The sequence below is a fragment of the Girardinichthys multiradiatus genome, chromosome 5, assembly GCF_021462225.1.
Source record: "Girardinichthys multiradiatus isolate DD_20200921_A chromosome 5, DD_fGirMul_XY1, whole genome shotgun sequence".
NCBI lineage: Eukaryota > Metazoa > Chordata > Actinopteri > Cyprinodontiformes > Goodeidae > Girardinichthys > Girardinichthys multiradiatus.
The window spans coordinates 3,911,088-3,923,852 of NC_061798.1; the positions used below are offsets into that span (position 1 = coordinate 3,911,088).

The window sequence follows — 12,765 nt, forward strand, 5'->3', positions numbered from 1 at the left end:
CTTCTCTCTGTACACAAATGACTGCACCTCATCGGACTCGTCCGTGAAACTCCTTAAGTTTGCAGACGACACCACTGTCATTGGACTGATCCAGGACGGTGATGAGTCTGCATACAGACAGCAGGTGGATCGGCTGATACGCTGGTGCGGTCAGAACTACCTTGAACTGAACTCACTCAAGACTGTGGAAATGGTGGTGAACTTTCGGAGAACACCACCCCCATACACCCCCCTCACCATCCTCGACAACACTGTATCGGCCGTGGACCACTTCAGGTTCTTAGGAACCACCATCTCTGAGGACCTGAGATGGTCTTCACACATAGACACTGTTCGAAAGAAGGCCCAGCAGAGACTGTACTTCCTGAGGCAACTCAAGAAGTACAACCTTCCACAGGAGCTCTTGATCATCTTCTACACTGCCATCATTCAGTCTGTCCTGCCTTCATCCATCTCAGTGTGGTTTGGCTCATCCACAAAACAGGACAGGTCCAGACTGCAACGAATAATCAGGACTGCAGAGAGAATAATCAGAGCTGACCTCCCCTCCATCCAGGACTTATACAGGTCTAGGGTCAGGAAAAGAGCTGCTAAAATCTCTGCCGACCCCACACACCCTGCACATAAACTGTTTAGAGTTTTACCTTCAGGCCGCCGCTACAGAGCACTGTTTACTAAAACCAGGCGCCACAGAGACAGTTTCTTCCCCCAGGCTGTTTCTCTGATGAACATTCAATAGAGTACAGAATAATAGCATGCAGATGTTGCAAATGCACCTTTTTTATTAGATATGTGTATATTGTACATTGTAAATTGTAAATTGTAAATTTGTATATTTTGTAATGCAAAAACAGAACAAAAGAGCAAAGTGTACCGGAGGCAAATTCCTTGTTTGTATGTACAAACTTGCCAATAAAGCTGATTCTGATTCTGATTCTGATTAAGTGACACACATTATATAGTTTAATTAAGGACAAACTGATGTTTTCAAGCCTTTATTTCTGTTAATTATGAGGATCCTCTGCTAACAGCGTAAAGAAAACACGACATTTAAGATTAGAATTTTACATCAGACCAATAAAAACCAACTTTTTTGATACAAAAATATGGGCTTTTTAGAGGGGGGTTTTATACTTGTTTAAAGTTTATTTTCAAAATATACTTTTAATCTGACAAACAATCTTCATTGGACACATATTCTAATTTATTGAATATGACTGTATTAGAGTCAGAAATAAAGACAGATGTTCAATATATACCTCATTGACTTTTTTCATAATTTTTTTTCAAACATTTGTAAAATGTAATGTGCATTATATCACAAGACATTTAATTCTTATTCTAGTGGAAATTTTCAAAGTAAATAGCAGCTGTATCCAACTTGAAGTTTCAGTGTAAAACACTGATGTACTATATTTAAAAAAAAAGGGAAGGATAAGAGCTGGACCTAAATAATTCTATGCTCTGTGTGTGCCTATTTGTGTGTTTGTAGGTCTTTCTACTCTTCAGGTGATACTAGACACTGCGGCAGAGAAAAAGTGGGTTGTAACAGCAATAAATGTAGGTGACCTGAAAGATGAGAGAAAAGATGAAGCCTACCGCTCCCTCTTTCAGGTACCAGTATTCTGTCCTTGTTGATATTCCATTCTCAGTGCAGGAGTTACAGTTTTTTACTATGTAGTGATTCTTCCATGCATCCTGCAGTCTAGGAATTTTCTCTGTGATGAAGTGGTGAACTGTGCAGGCATACCTTGCTACGTGCCTTACACCCGGACAAAAGGATGAAAACTGGCCTTTAAGGCAATGGCCAAGGATTTAGTGGTTTGTGATGCAGTAATTGGATAATACCAAAGTTCAGGAGTGACAGTAAACATGATCTGAGTTAAATTAAAAAAAAATCTAACCTTGTTTTAGAATACTTTGGCTAATAGCAATTTTTCAACCTTTTCTAAAAGCTGCTACAATATACTTTCATACCTTGTTTATTATTCATTTTAACGTTTATTTAGGATTCCCTGTTGTATGTATGAGATTTCTATGCACAGTCATATAAAAAATGTGTTTCTTACGCAAGGATGTTTTCATATTCGGATAATTAGCTGTTGAACCACCAAGTTTTTAACCCATCAGAGCATTGTGCTTTCCTATGCAGTGTTGTGCAAGTTCATCATTTACAAGAACTTCCAAGCCTAGTTCATAGATTTAAACAGAAAGTTATGTCTCATAAGAACTATTTGACATTTATTTTTGTTTTTAAGGGGTAAAATTGTCTGCCAAAAATATTCATGAATGTCGAAACTGATTTGCTGATCTCCTATTTTCTGGATTTGCATTTACTGTATTATATGTGCAATTTTGCAAGAAAACCTCTCTCACTTTTATGGATTTCTGCTGTTGCTGACAAAAAGAAACAAAGGTGTGATGTTAAGACTGAAACTGGGCCAATTAAGACAAGGTTTTTAGTCTTTTAATAATCTACAAGGTTGATGCTGTACAAAATCAGCCAACATAACCTCTACTCATGTCAGCTAGAATTTGCATAATCTTACATGTGCGATGGTCAGAGAAAAGGTTAGAAGGGGCAGAATGAAGATGGCTGTCCACAAATTTGTCATTAAAATATTGGGAATTATCGGTTACTCATTTTTGCATAAAGTGGCCAGGATTTTGGATTTTATTGCAGCTTGTTTTTTAATATTTTTATTAAACTAGAACATGTACAAAAGGGTATGTAGAACAAATGTGTTCAACATACTGTAGGTGTACATATTAATAATGTGATTTCATAGATGAGGGTTTATAGAAGGGATTTAAAGTTTGTTCTGCTTTATCAGTTTCAAAGGGTATATGTACATGTTAAAGCTAGCCAAAAATACATAAGAAATTAGGCTTGTACTGTAAAAAGTTGAAAGTGTGAATACAATACTTGACAAAGTTCAGAAACAGATTGATGTACAGCATTTCATTATTAAGGTCACCTTTCCTTATCCCAAACAACACATATTTATCATTTAGAATCAGAATCAGATTTATTGCCAAGTTTGTTCAGACAAACAAGGAATTTGACTCCGGTACTCTTTGCTTTAAATTATAAAGAATATATTTTTAAATGTACACATATACACAGTTGACTTTACAATGGAATATAATGTGAGATCAGTCCAAGTATGCATGGTGTTGTTCTGGAACTCTGACTGTCAAGTGTTCATCAGAGAAACCTCCTGGTGGAAGAAACTGTCCCTGTGGCAGCTGGTTTTAGCTTACAGCGTTCTGTAGCGCCACCTGAAGTTACAAGCCTAAACAGTTTGTGTGCAGGGTGTGTGGGGTCTGCAGTGATTTTAGCTTCCCTTTTCCTGACCCTAGACCTGTATTAGTCCAGGATGGAGGGAAGGTCAGCCCTGGTGATTCTCTCTGCAGACCTGATTGTTCATTGCAGTCTGGACCTGTCCTGTTTTGTGGATGAGCCAAACCAGAATGAGATGGATGAAGACAGGACAGACTGAATGATGGCAGTGTAGAAGATGACCAGCAGCTCCTTGGAAGGTTTTACTTCTTGAGTTGCCTCAGGAAGTACAGTCTCTGCTGGCCCTTCTTCCAAACATTATCTATGAGGGAGGACCATCTCAGGTCCTCAGAGATGGTGGTTCCTAGGAACCAGAAGTGGTCCACAGCTGACACGGTGTTGTTGAGGATGGTGAGGGGGGTGGGGTTGGTGTTCTCTGAAAATCCACCATCATCTCCACAGTCTTTAGTAGGTTAAGTTCCAGATGGTTCTGACCACACCAGTGTCCCACCTGATCCCCCTCCTGTCTGTATGCAAACTCATCACACTCATCCAATAACAGTGGTGTCATCTGCAAACTTCAGGAGTTTCACAGACGGGTCCACTCAGGTGCATTCATTTGTGTAGAGGGAGAAGAGGAGTGGCGAGAGAACACACCCTGGGGGGCGCTGATGGTTCCTGTGCAGGGAGAAGATGCTCCACAGCCTCACCTGCTGCTGACGGTCCTTCAGGAAGCTGTTGATCCACTGACAGGTGGAGGCCGGGACTTTGAGCTAGATGAGCTTCTGGTGGAGGATGTCTGGATAGTGATGAAGGCCGAGCTGAAGTCCACAAACAGGATCCTAGCGTACTTCCCTGGGTGGTTGAGATGTTGTAGGCTGAAGTGCAGTCCTAAGTTGACTACATATTCTGCCGACCTGTTTGCCCGATAGACAAACTGCAGGGGGTCCAGCAGGGGGCCTGTGACGTCCTTCCAATTCTTCAACACCAGTCGCTCAAAGGTTTTCATGGCCACAGACGTCAGAGCGACAGGCCTGTAGTCATTTAATCCTGTGATGGTGGGTTTCTTTAGTACTGGGATGATGGTGGAACGTTTAAAGCAGAAGGGAACCTCACACAGCTCCAGTGACTTGTTGAAGATCTTAGTGAAGATAGGAACCAGTTGGTCTCTAAAGCATGATGGGGAGACATTATCGGGTCCTGAGGCCTTCTTTGCTTTCAGGCGGGCTGAAAGAGCCCATTTACATTTTCCTCTGAGATCCCTAGTGCAGGCAGGGGGTCTGAAGGTAGGGGGGTGGTTGGTGTATGGCAAGAATTTGTGTCTGTACGGGATGTGGAGAAGTTCGGTTGAGGTAGAGTTTAATATTTTTTCTGTGAACAAACTTTGACCAAATCAGGCCAGACGATTTTTGCATAGGAACAATTTCAAAACAGGTGTAGTTTATATCAGCCTTTTACTGCTGAATAGAACATTTTCAAATGTCACCTCAGAGAGCTGTGCTTAGGTCAAGTTGCTCCGCTGAAAACAACCTTGTTAAGTTTAAAACTCTTGTAAAACTCTTATGTGAAGATGACCCTTTAAGGTTGACCATACACAACAATGTTGTTTTTGGGAAATGAGAAATTAGATTCATTCATTAATATCTCAGAAAACCTTGAGCGTGTCATTGTGATGTCAGTTTCTGCTGAGGAGTCACTATGTCGCTGCAGAATGTGTGTAATGAAGCGCTAATAGTGGTGGGAGTGAGCAGTGACATAGATTATTTAAATCATTTGGACCCTAGGTTGTAACATAGCCAGGAGATGGCTGAAATACTGAGAGCCCTGATGAGAAGGAGACACGGAGGAAGCTCTAAAGATACTCTGAAAGAGAGAGTGACATAATTACAGTGACATATAAAAAATGAGGACGAGGGGCTGATTTGCTCTGAGAAAGTAGGTAGGAAAATGTTTATTGACAGCACTGAAAGTATGCTCTTTGGAAGTGATTAAAAATAAATGTGAAACAGAGTAGCAACGAAGCCCACATAACAGGCTCAACCTTTTTTATTGAACGTGTGCCTAAATTAACTGTGTGTGGTAGCATTCCTCCTATACTCAGTAACTGATGTGGGTCAAGGAGTAATGTGGCTGTGACTGTGGAATACAATGTTTTTTTTATTTTAGAAAAGGACAGCAGACATGAAGTTTAATAAAGAATAAGATGTGTTCTACATACACATTCTCATGTGCTTTTTAGGACCTGGAGATCCGTAAAGAACGACGCATCATCCTGGACTGCGAACAAGATAAAGTGAAAGATATTATGGAGCAGGTAGAGTTCAGTCAATGATCTGCTCCTGGTAGTAATCTGAGTGTCTGTTAAAGAGGAAACTTCAGTCCCGCAGATTATAGCTCTGTTAATGACATTGCTATGTTTTTACAGGGGTTCTACATATTTGGTAATTAGTAGTTGTGTTTGGATATGTATGTAAGTGTTTAGCACAAATTTACTTTGTGTGTTAATCATTTGGGAATTAGTTTCTTTATTTATGTAATTATATACAAAGTATAGGACAATGTTGTTTCATGTGGCTAACAAAGGCTATTCTCTGTCCCCCTCAGGTGATCACTATCGGCAGACATGTTAAAGGACACCACTACATCATCGCAAACTTAGTGAGTCATTGCACAGCCTCTTGCAACAGACTGCATTTGATAATGCTTCATTTTTTTTCTTCCATCTAGGATCAGTTATTTAGAAAATACACATATTTACAAAAACAAACACAAATTCTCAGCCAGGTCTAACTGGCACACTCAAGAATAAGCTTGGGTCTGAATGGGTTTGGGATATTATGATGACCCTAATCAAACAAACCAAGTTACTATGGTATTAAAACAAAGATTTGATATTCTCTCCATCCAACTGCTTTTGTAAAGTAACAGAATCCTGCAAACTGATGGTAGGTAATTAGCTAGGTGCCTCAGTAGAAAGCATGCAATTGGCTGTTTATTTTACCAACAGACATGCTTACCTTTGTAGCTTGTTGCAAGGATTGGTTTCAAAATAATGTTACCGTCCAAAGAGGGTGGAAGGGTAGGTCGGCCTTCTATCACCTAAAGAACATCTCCCGGATTAAAGCGCTAATGTCTCAGGAGGACTTTGAAAAACGAATTTATGCGTTCATCTTTAGAAGAATTGATTACTGCACATGTGTGCCTAAAGTGGATCAGACAGCTGCAGTTGATCCAGAACGCTGCTGCCCGCGTCCTCACTAGATCTAAGAATGTGGAGCACATCACCCCGGTTCTAAAGTCCCTACACTGGCTCCCTGTATCTCAAAGAATAGACTTTAAAATACTTCTGTGAGTTTATAAATCACTGAATGGCTTAGCACCAAAATACATTACAGATCTGTTATCATTGCATCAACCACCCAGACCTTCCAGGTCTTCTGGCTCAAATCTACTCTGCATACTCAGAACCAAACATGGAGAAACAGCTTTTAGTTCTTATGCTCCACCAATCTGGAATAAACTCTCAGAAAACTGTGAAAGCGCCAAAACCCTACATTGCTTTTAATCAAGATTAAAAACGTATTTGTGGCCTTTGACTGGGCCTTTTAAACGTTATTATTTAAGTTTTCAGTCAAACTTTCCTTTCATTTTCTTATCAATAATTTTATCATTAGTTTTTTATTTTATTATTTTTTTTCATTATCATCTTTTTAATTATAAATTTTTTATTCTCTTTAATTATTTATTGACCTTTATGCCACCTCAATGTACTTTTCCTATTATGTCTTTTTCTTTTTTTTCATGTACAGCACTTTGAATTGTGTTGCTACTGAAATAAACTTGCCTTGCCTTCAAAATAACCAGCTTTCTTGATTTGACTTGAGAGATTAAAGTGTTCTTCCTAATTAAGGTGATATATACAGCTCACAGCAACAACTTAGAGAGGTGGACTTCTTGATCTTTTTATTTCATCAGTCTCTTTTCAAATAACATAAAAACAAACTTTTTTGACAAACCAGCCATTATAGATCATATATTTTCAGAGTATGTTGGTATATGTGAGCTCCTGTACAGTTGATGGGCATGACAGATAATAACATGTGTTAAAAAAAATAAAAATAAAATAAAAGCAAGTCAACATGACTGATATTTTTTGTTGTTTCTGCTCTTCCAGGGATTTCTGGATGGTGACCTGTCTAAAATCCAGTATGGAGGTGCAAATGTGTCTGGATTTCAGATAGTTGATTTTGATGATCCTGTGGTGGCAAAGTTTGACCAACGGTGGGAAGCTCTGGAGGAGAAAGAGTATCCTGGTGCAGATACACGAATCAGAGTAAGAAACATCCATCAAATAATAGCAGCTAAACCATTTTAATTTGTTTTACAGTTCTAGGTAAGGAAAAGATTCTATCACAGGGCTATCCATCCAGGTTGCCAAACCATGCTACATGTCAGTGATAAGCAGCGAATAATGGCTTATTAGTAATAAAAAAAATAATTTGTGTGATCTTTTAGTACACCTCAGCCCTCACCTATGACGCAGTCCATGTGATGACTGAGGCATTTCGCTTCCTGCACAAGCAGAGGATAGACATGAGCCGTCGTGGCAACAGTGGGGACTGCCTAGCTAATCCAGCAGTACCTTGGGCACAGGGTGTGGAGATTGAACGTGCCCTCAAACAGGTAATCCTCATCAAGCTGTCCTGTAGATTAAAGAAGACTTACTTACCTATGTCAATAAACGCAGCACACAGATGTTGCAACAGGATTCTTTGACAAGAGCAGTTATTGATTTAACACAACCTGTGGACATCATCAGATATGTTGTCACAACAGTGGACTCATATAACAGCTAACTGTTAACTCCGAGCTCCAGCAGTAGGGAATGAACTGTGTTTGTCAGAGTGTGACATTTTTGGACTTTGTTTGTGGCTTTGTTGTTTACTCTTTGCTTAGTTAGGCCCGAGCAGGAAGCCTGCAAGGGCTTTTGTAAACGCAAGAATTAGGCCCGAGCAGCAAAGCAGCTGCGAAGGCCTATTGTAATTAGGCTCGAGCAGGAAAACTGCAAGGGCCTATTGTATTCGCTCGAATTCTTATTATTATTCCGGGGACTTTTGGCGGGGCAATATGGGGACTTTGCCATATCCCAAAACTCACCAGATTTTACCCAAAATTGTCCCCCGTGTGACATTTTTGTTCTTTAATGTCGTCGTCAGTGGGCGTGGCCAAACCACTTAGCCACGCCCCCAAACGTGAGATAGGCCAAACCGTAAGTCGTACAGATCTGAAATTTGGCACAATGCTAGAACTCCTCAAACCAAGAAAAAAAAGTATCTTGGGGGTATGCCCTAAAATGCACAGGAAGTCGGCCATTTTGGGTCAAAGGCCGATTTTTGCCCCTTTTTCAATTTTACTCACCTCGAACTTTAACGAACTCCTCCTAGGGATTTTCAGCTATCGGCTTCATATTTGGTCAATATGCAGTTAAGGCATGGGGGATTAAAAGGTATCAAAACTTTTAGTTTTCGGCCATGTTTAGGGGACGTGGCCGGGGCACGAACTTGCCGTTCGCGCTCAAAGTGAAAAGATGCAATAACTTTCCAAAAGAAATGACAAATCAAACCAAAGTTGGCATGAAGGAGGACCTTTGGGTTCCCGATGATCCTATGGGGTCATATTCTGACATCATCAAAGCCACGCCCCCTGAAAACCGGAAGTAACTTTTTTCACTTGGAAAAGTGCCTCTCTGACCCTCTTGACCCAATCAACTTGAAAGTGTGTCAGAAGACAGACAACTAGTGGGTCTAACTTCGTTTGAAGCACAGTAACTTTTTAGAAAAGGGCATGGCCGTGGTGGCGCGGCGAAGTCAGACGTCACGCCATGGCCATACGTTTGGCTCTAATTTCCACATAGATCATCTGATCGGCACCAAATTCAATGTGATTGATCCTTGTCCAGTCCCCAACAGAGATCTGATGACATATTTGGTGGGCGTGGCCTAATTCGTCCACAGCGCCCCCTAGACAATTTCAAAAAAACAGCCCCAAGCCATGCGTTGACCAAGGAATCTGAAATTTGGTACACTTATGTATCTTCTCTGGACCTACAAAAATGTCTCTTGGAGCATTGGTCTAAACCCCACAGGAAGTCGGCCATTTTGGATTGAAGTTGCCATTTTGACCCTCTTTTGGGCGTTTTTAGCCCGCATATCTGAGTGAACTCCTCCTACAGCTTTTGACTTAGAGATTTCAAAATCACTCAGTATGGTCTTAAGGCACTGGGGATCAAAAGTTATCAAAAGCTTTTTGCTACAGGAAAGTATGTGGGCGTGGCTAAGCCTCAAAATCTGACTTCTCGCCATGAAACACGAAACTCTTATAGTTTCTACAAAGAAAGTCACAGAGACATGAAACCTTATGGGATTGATCTACCTCTGGCCCTGAACAATATTCACTGATCAGATGCTGACATCATTGAAGCACCGCCCCCTCAGAACAGGAAGTGTCATGTTTCACTTAGTGTGGGCCATATTTGATCTCCTTCAACTAATCAACATGAAACTGTCTCCAATGACAGATAACACGATGGTCTAACTTCATCTCCAGTACTGACAGGTTTGGCTGGAGGGTGTGACCGTGGTGGCGTGGCGAAATCTGATGTGACGCCATGGCGATACGTTTGCCTCTAAATTACACATTCAGGGTCCGATTTACTCCAAACTCAATATGGTTGATCCTTGTCAGCCCCTAAACAGCTCTATTACATTACATATGAATTTACCTCAACGGCGCCCCCTATGACACTTCAAGTGGTCTAGCTCCCTCATGCCTGATCGGATCCACTTCAAACTTCCTATACAGGTGCTTCTCAAAATATTAGCATATTGTGATAAAGCTAATTATTTTCCATAATGTAATGATGAAAATTTAACATTAACATTTAGATTCATTGCACACTAACTGAAATATTTCAGGTCTTTTATTGTCTTAAAACGGATGATTGTGGCATACAGCTAATGAAAACCCAAAATTTCTATCTCACAAAATTAGCATATCATTAAAAGGGTCTCTAAACGAGCTATGAACCTAATCATCTGAATCAACGAGTTAACTCTAAACACCTGCAAAAGATTCCTGAGGCCTTTAAAACTCCCAGCCTGGTTTATTACTCAAAACCCCAATCATGGGTAAGACTGCCGACCTGACTGCTGTCCAGAAGGCCACTATTGACACCCTCAAGCAAGAGGGTAAGACACAGAAAGAAATTTCTGAACGAATAGGCTGTTCCCATAGTGCTGTATCAAGGCACCTCAGTGGGAAGTCTGTGGGAAGGAAAAAGTGTGGCAGAAAACGCTGCACAACGAGAAGAGGTGACCGGACCCTGAGGAAGATTGTGGAGAAGGGCCGATTCCAGACCTTGGGGGACCTGCGGAAGCAGTGGACTGAGTCTGGAGTAGAAACATCCAGAGCCACCGTGCACAGGCGTGTGCAGGAAATGGGCTACAGGTGCCGCATTCCCCAGGTCAAGCCACTTTTGAACCAGAAACAGCAGCAGAAGCGCCTGACCTGGGCTACAGAGATGCAGCAATGGACTGTTGCTCAGTGGTCCAAAGTACTTTTTTCGGATGAAAGCAAATTCTGCATGTCATTCGGAAATCAAGGTGCCAGAGGCTGGAGGAAGACTGGGGAGAAGGAAATGCCAAAATGCCAGAAGTCCAGTGTCAAGTACCCACAGTCAGTGATGGTTTGGGGTGCCGTGTCAGCTGCTGATGTTGGTCCACTGTGTTTTATCAAGGGCAGGGTCAATGCAGCTAGCTATCAGGAGATTTTGGAGCACTTCATGCTTCCATCTGCTGAAAAGCTTTATGGAGATGAAGATTTCATTTTTCAGCACGACCTGGCACCTGCTCACAGTGCCAAAACCACTGGTAAATGGTTTACTGACCATGGTATCACTGTGCTCAATTGGCCTGCCAACTCTCCTGACCTGAACCCCATAGAGAATCTGTGGGATATTGTGAAGAGAACGTTGAGAGACTCAAGACCCAACACTCTGGATGAGCTAAAGGCCGCTATCGGCCCATCCTGGGCCTCCATGCCACGCCGCATTGAAGCAGTCATTTCTGCCAAAGGATTCCCGACCAAGTATTGAGTGCATAACTGTACATGATTATTTGAAGGTTGACGTTTTTTGTATTAAAAACACTTTTCTTTTATTGGTCGGATGAAATATGCTAATTTTGTGAGATAGGAATTTTGGGTTTTCATGAGCTGTATGCCAAAATCATCCGTTTTAAAACAATACAAAACCTGAAATATTTCAGTTAGTGTGCAATGAATCTAAAATATATGAATGTTAAATTTTCATCATTACATTATGGAAAATAATGAGCTTTATCACAATATGCTAATATTTTGAGAAGGACCTGTACATCATCATGTATCAATGCTGGACATGTTGACACAGTCAATACATTACATCACTCTAGCCCCGCCCACTAATAAACAAAGAACTGTAGCTTTCATATGGAAGGTCCGATTCACTCCAAACTGAATATTCTTGATCTTTGTCAGCACCCAAACAGCTCTTTTGGATTACATTTAAATTTGGATCAATAGCTCCCCCTAGGACACTTCAAGGGCTATATCTCCCTCATACATCATCAGATCCACTTCAAATGTAGTATACATGATCATGACCCAATGATTGACATTTTGACACAGTCAATTGATGATGTCGTTTTAGCCCCACCCACAAACAAACAAGTGAGTGCAGCTTCCATCTGGAAGGTCAGATTTACTCGAAATTTTGAATGCTTTTTGCCAGACTGAAACTCTGCATGAACAAAGATTATATGACATGTTGCTCAAAGTGCCACCTACTGGCGACGTGTTGAAGTGACGCGGTGTCATCGTATGTAGGAGGCGATGCCAGGCTCCTGCGGTCGCTCAACAGCCCGAGTTGCGCTGAGGGGTGCGAGGGCCTTCAAAGCTGCTTGCAGGTTTCTAGTTCGAATGTTTATTATTATTATTCAGGCAAGAAATGAATCGCCTTTTTCGCGGCTTTAACATGTTCAAAAAGTCTGCAAATTTGGCGGAGCCATCAGTCGTGGTGAAAAGTTACATATTTTAAGGGTTTCACAAAAGTCGCAATAAAAATGGCTCAACAGCGCCCCCCTGAAATTTTCAAAAAAGCCTCCGCATTGACCTTAGTTTATCGTACAGTTATGAAATTTGGAACACTTGTAGAACTCCCCAAGAACTACCTAAAACTCTCTTGCACCCACGTCCTACAAGAAACAGGAAGTCGGCCATCTTGGATTGAAGTTTGGATTTTCACCCCATTTTTGCCGTTTATAGATTCCGTATTTGATCGAACTCCTCCTAGAGATTTTGATTGATCGCCTTGAAATTTGGTCAGCTTGCTCAGAAGGGATGGGGGATCTAAAGTTATCAAAATTGTGACTTTTTGAGCATGCTGA

General features: G+C 41.2%; 1 protein-coding gene across 4 annotated transcripts in view; it reads left to right on the forward strand.

Moving 5' to 3' along the window:
* LOC124868039 (glutamate receptor 2-like) overlaps window positions 1-12,765 on the forward strand; it is a 133,507-nt gene that overhangs the window by 51,540 nt on the left and 69,202 nt on the right. For all 4 annotated transcript variants that reach the window (XM_047364810.1, XM_047364808.1, XM_047364809.1 and 1 more), the window contains exons 4-8: window positions 1,493-1,614; window positions 5,523-5,597; window positions 5,888-5,941; window positions 7,458-7,616; window positions 7,799-7,966. In XM_047364810.1, coding sequence (XP_047220766.1) covers window positions 1,493-1,614; window positions 5,523-5,597; window positions 5,888-5,941; window positions 7,458-7,616; window positions 7,799-7,966 — 578 coding nt within the window. The remainder of the gene's footprint in view (window positions 1-1,492; window positions 1,615-5,522; window positions 5,598-5,887; window positions 5,942-7,457; window positions 7,617-7,798; window positions 7,967-12,765) is intronic.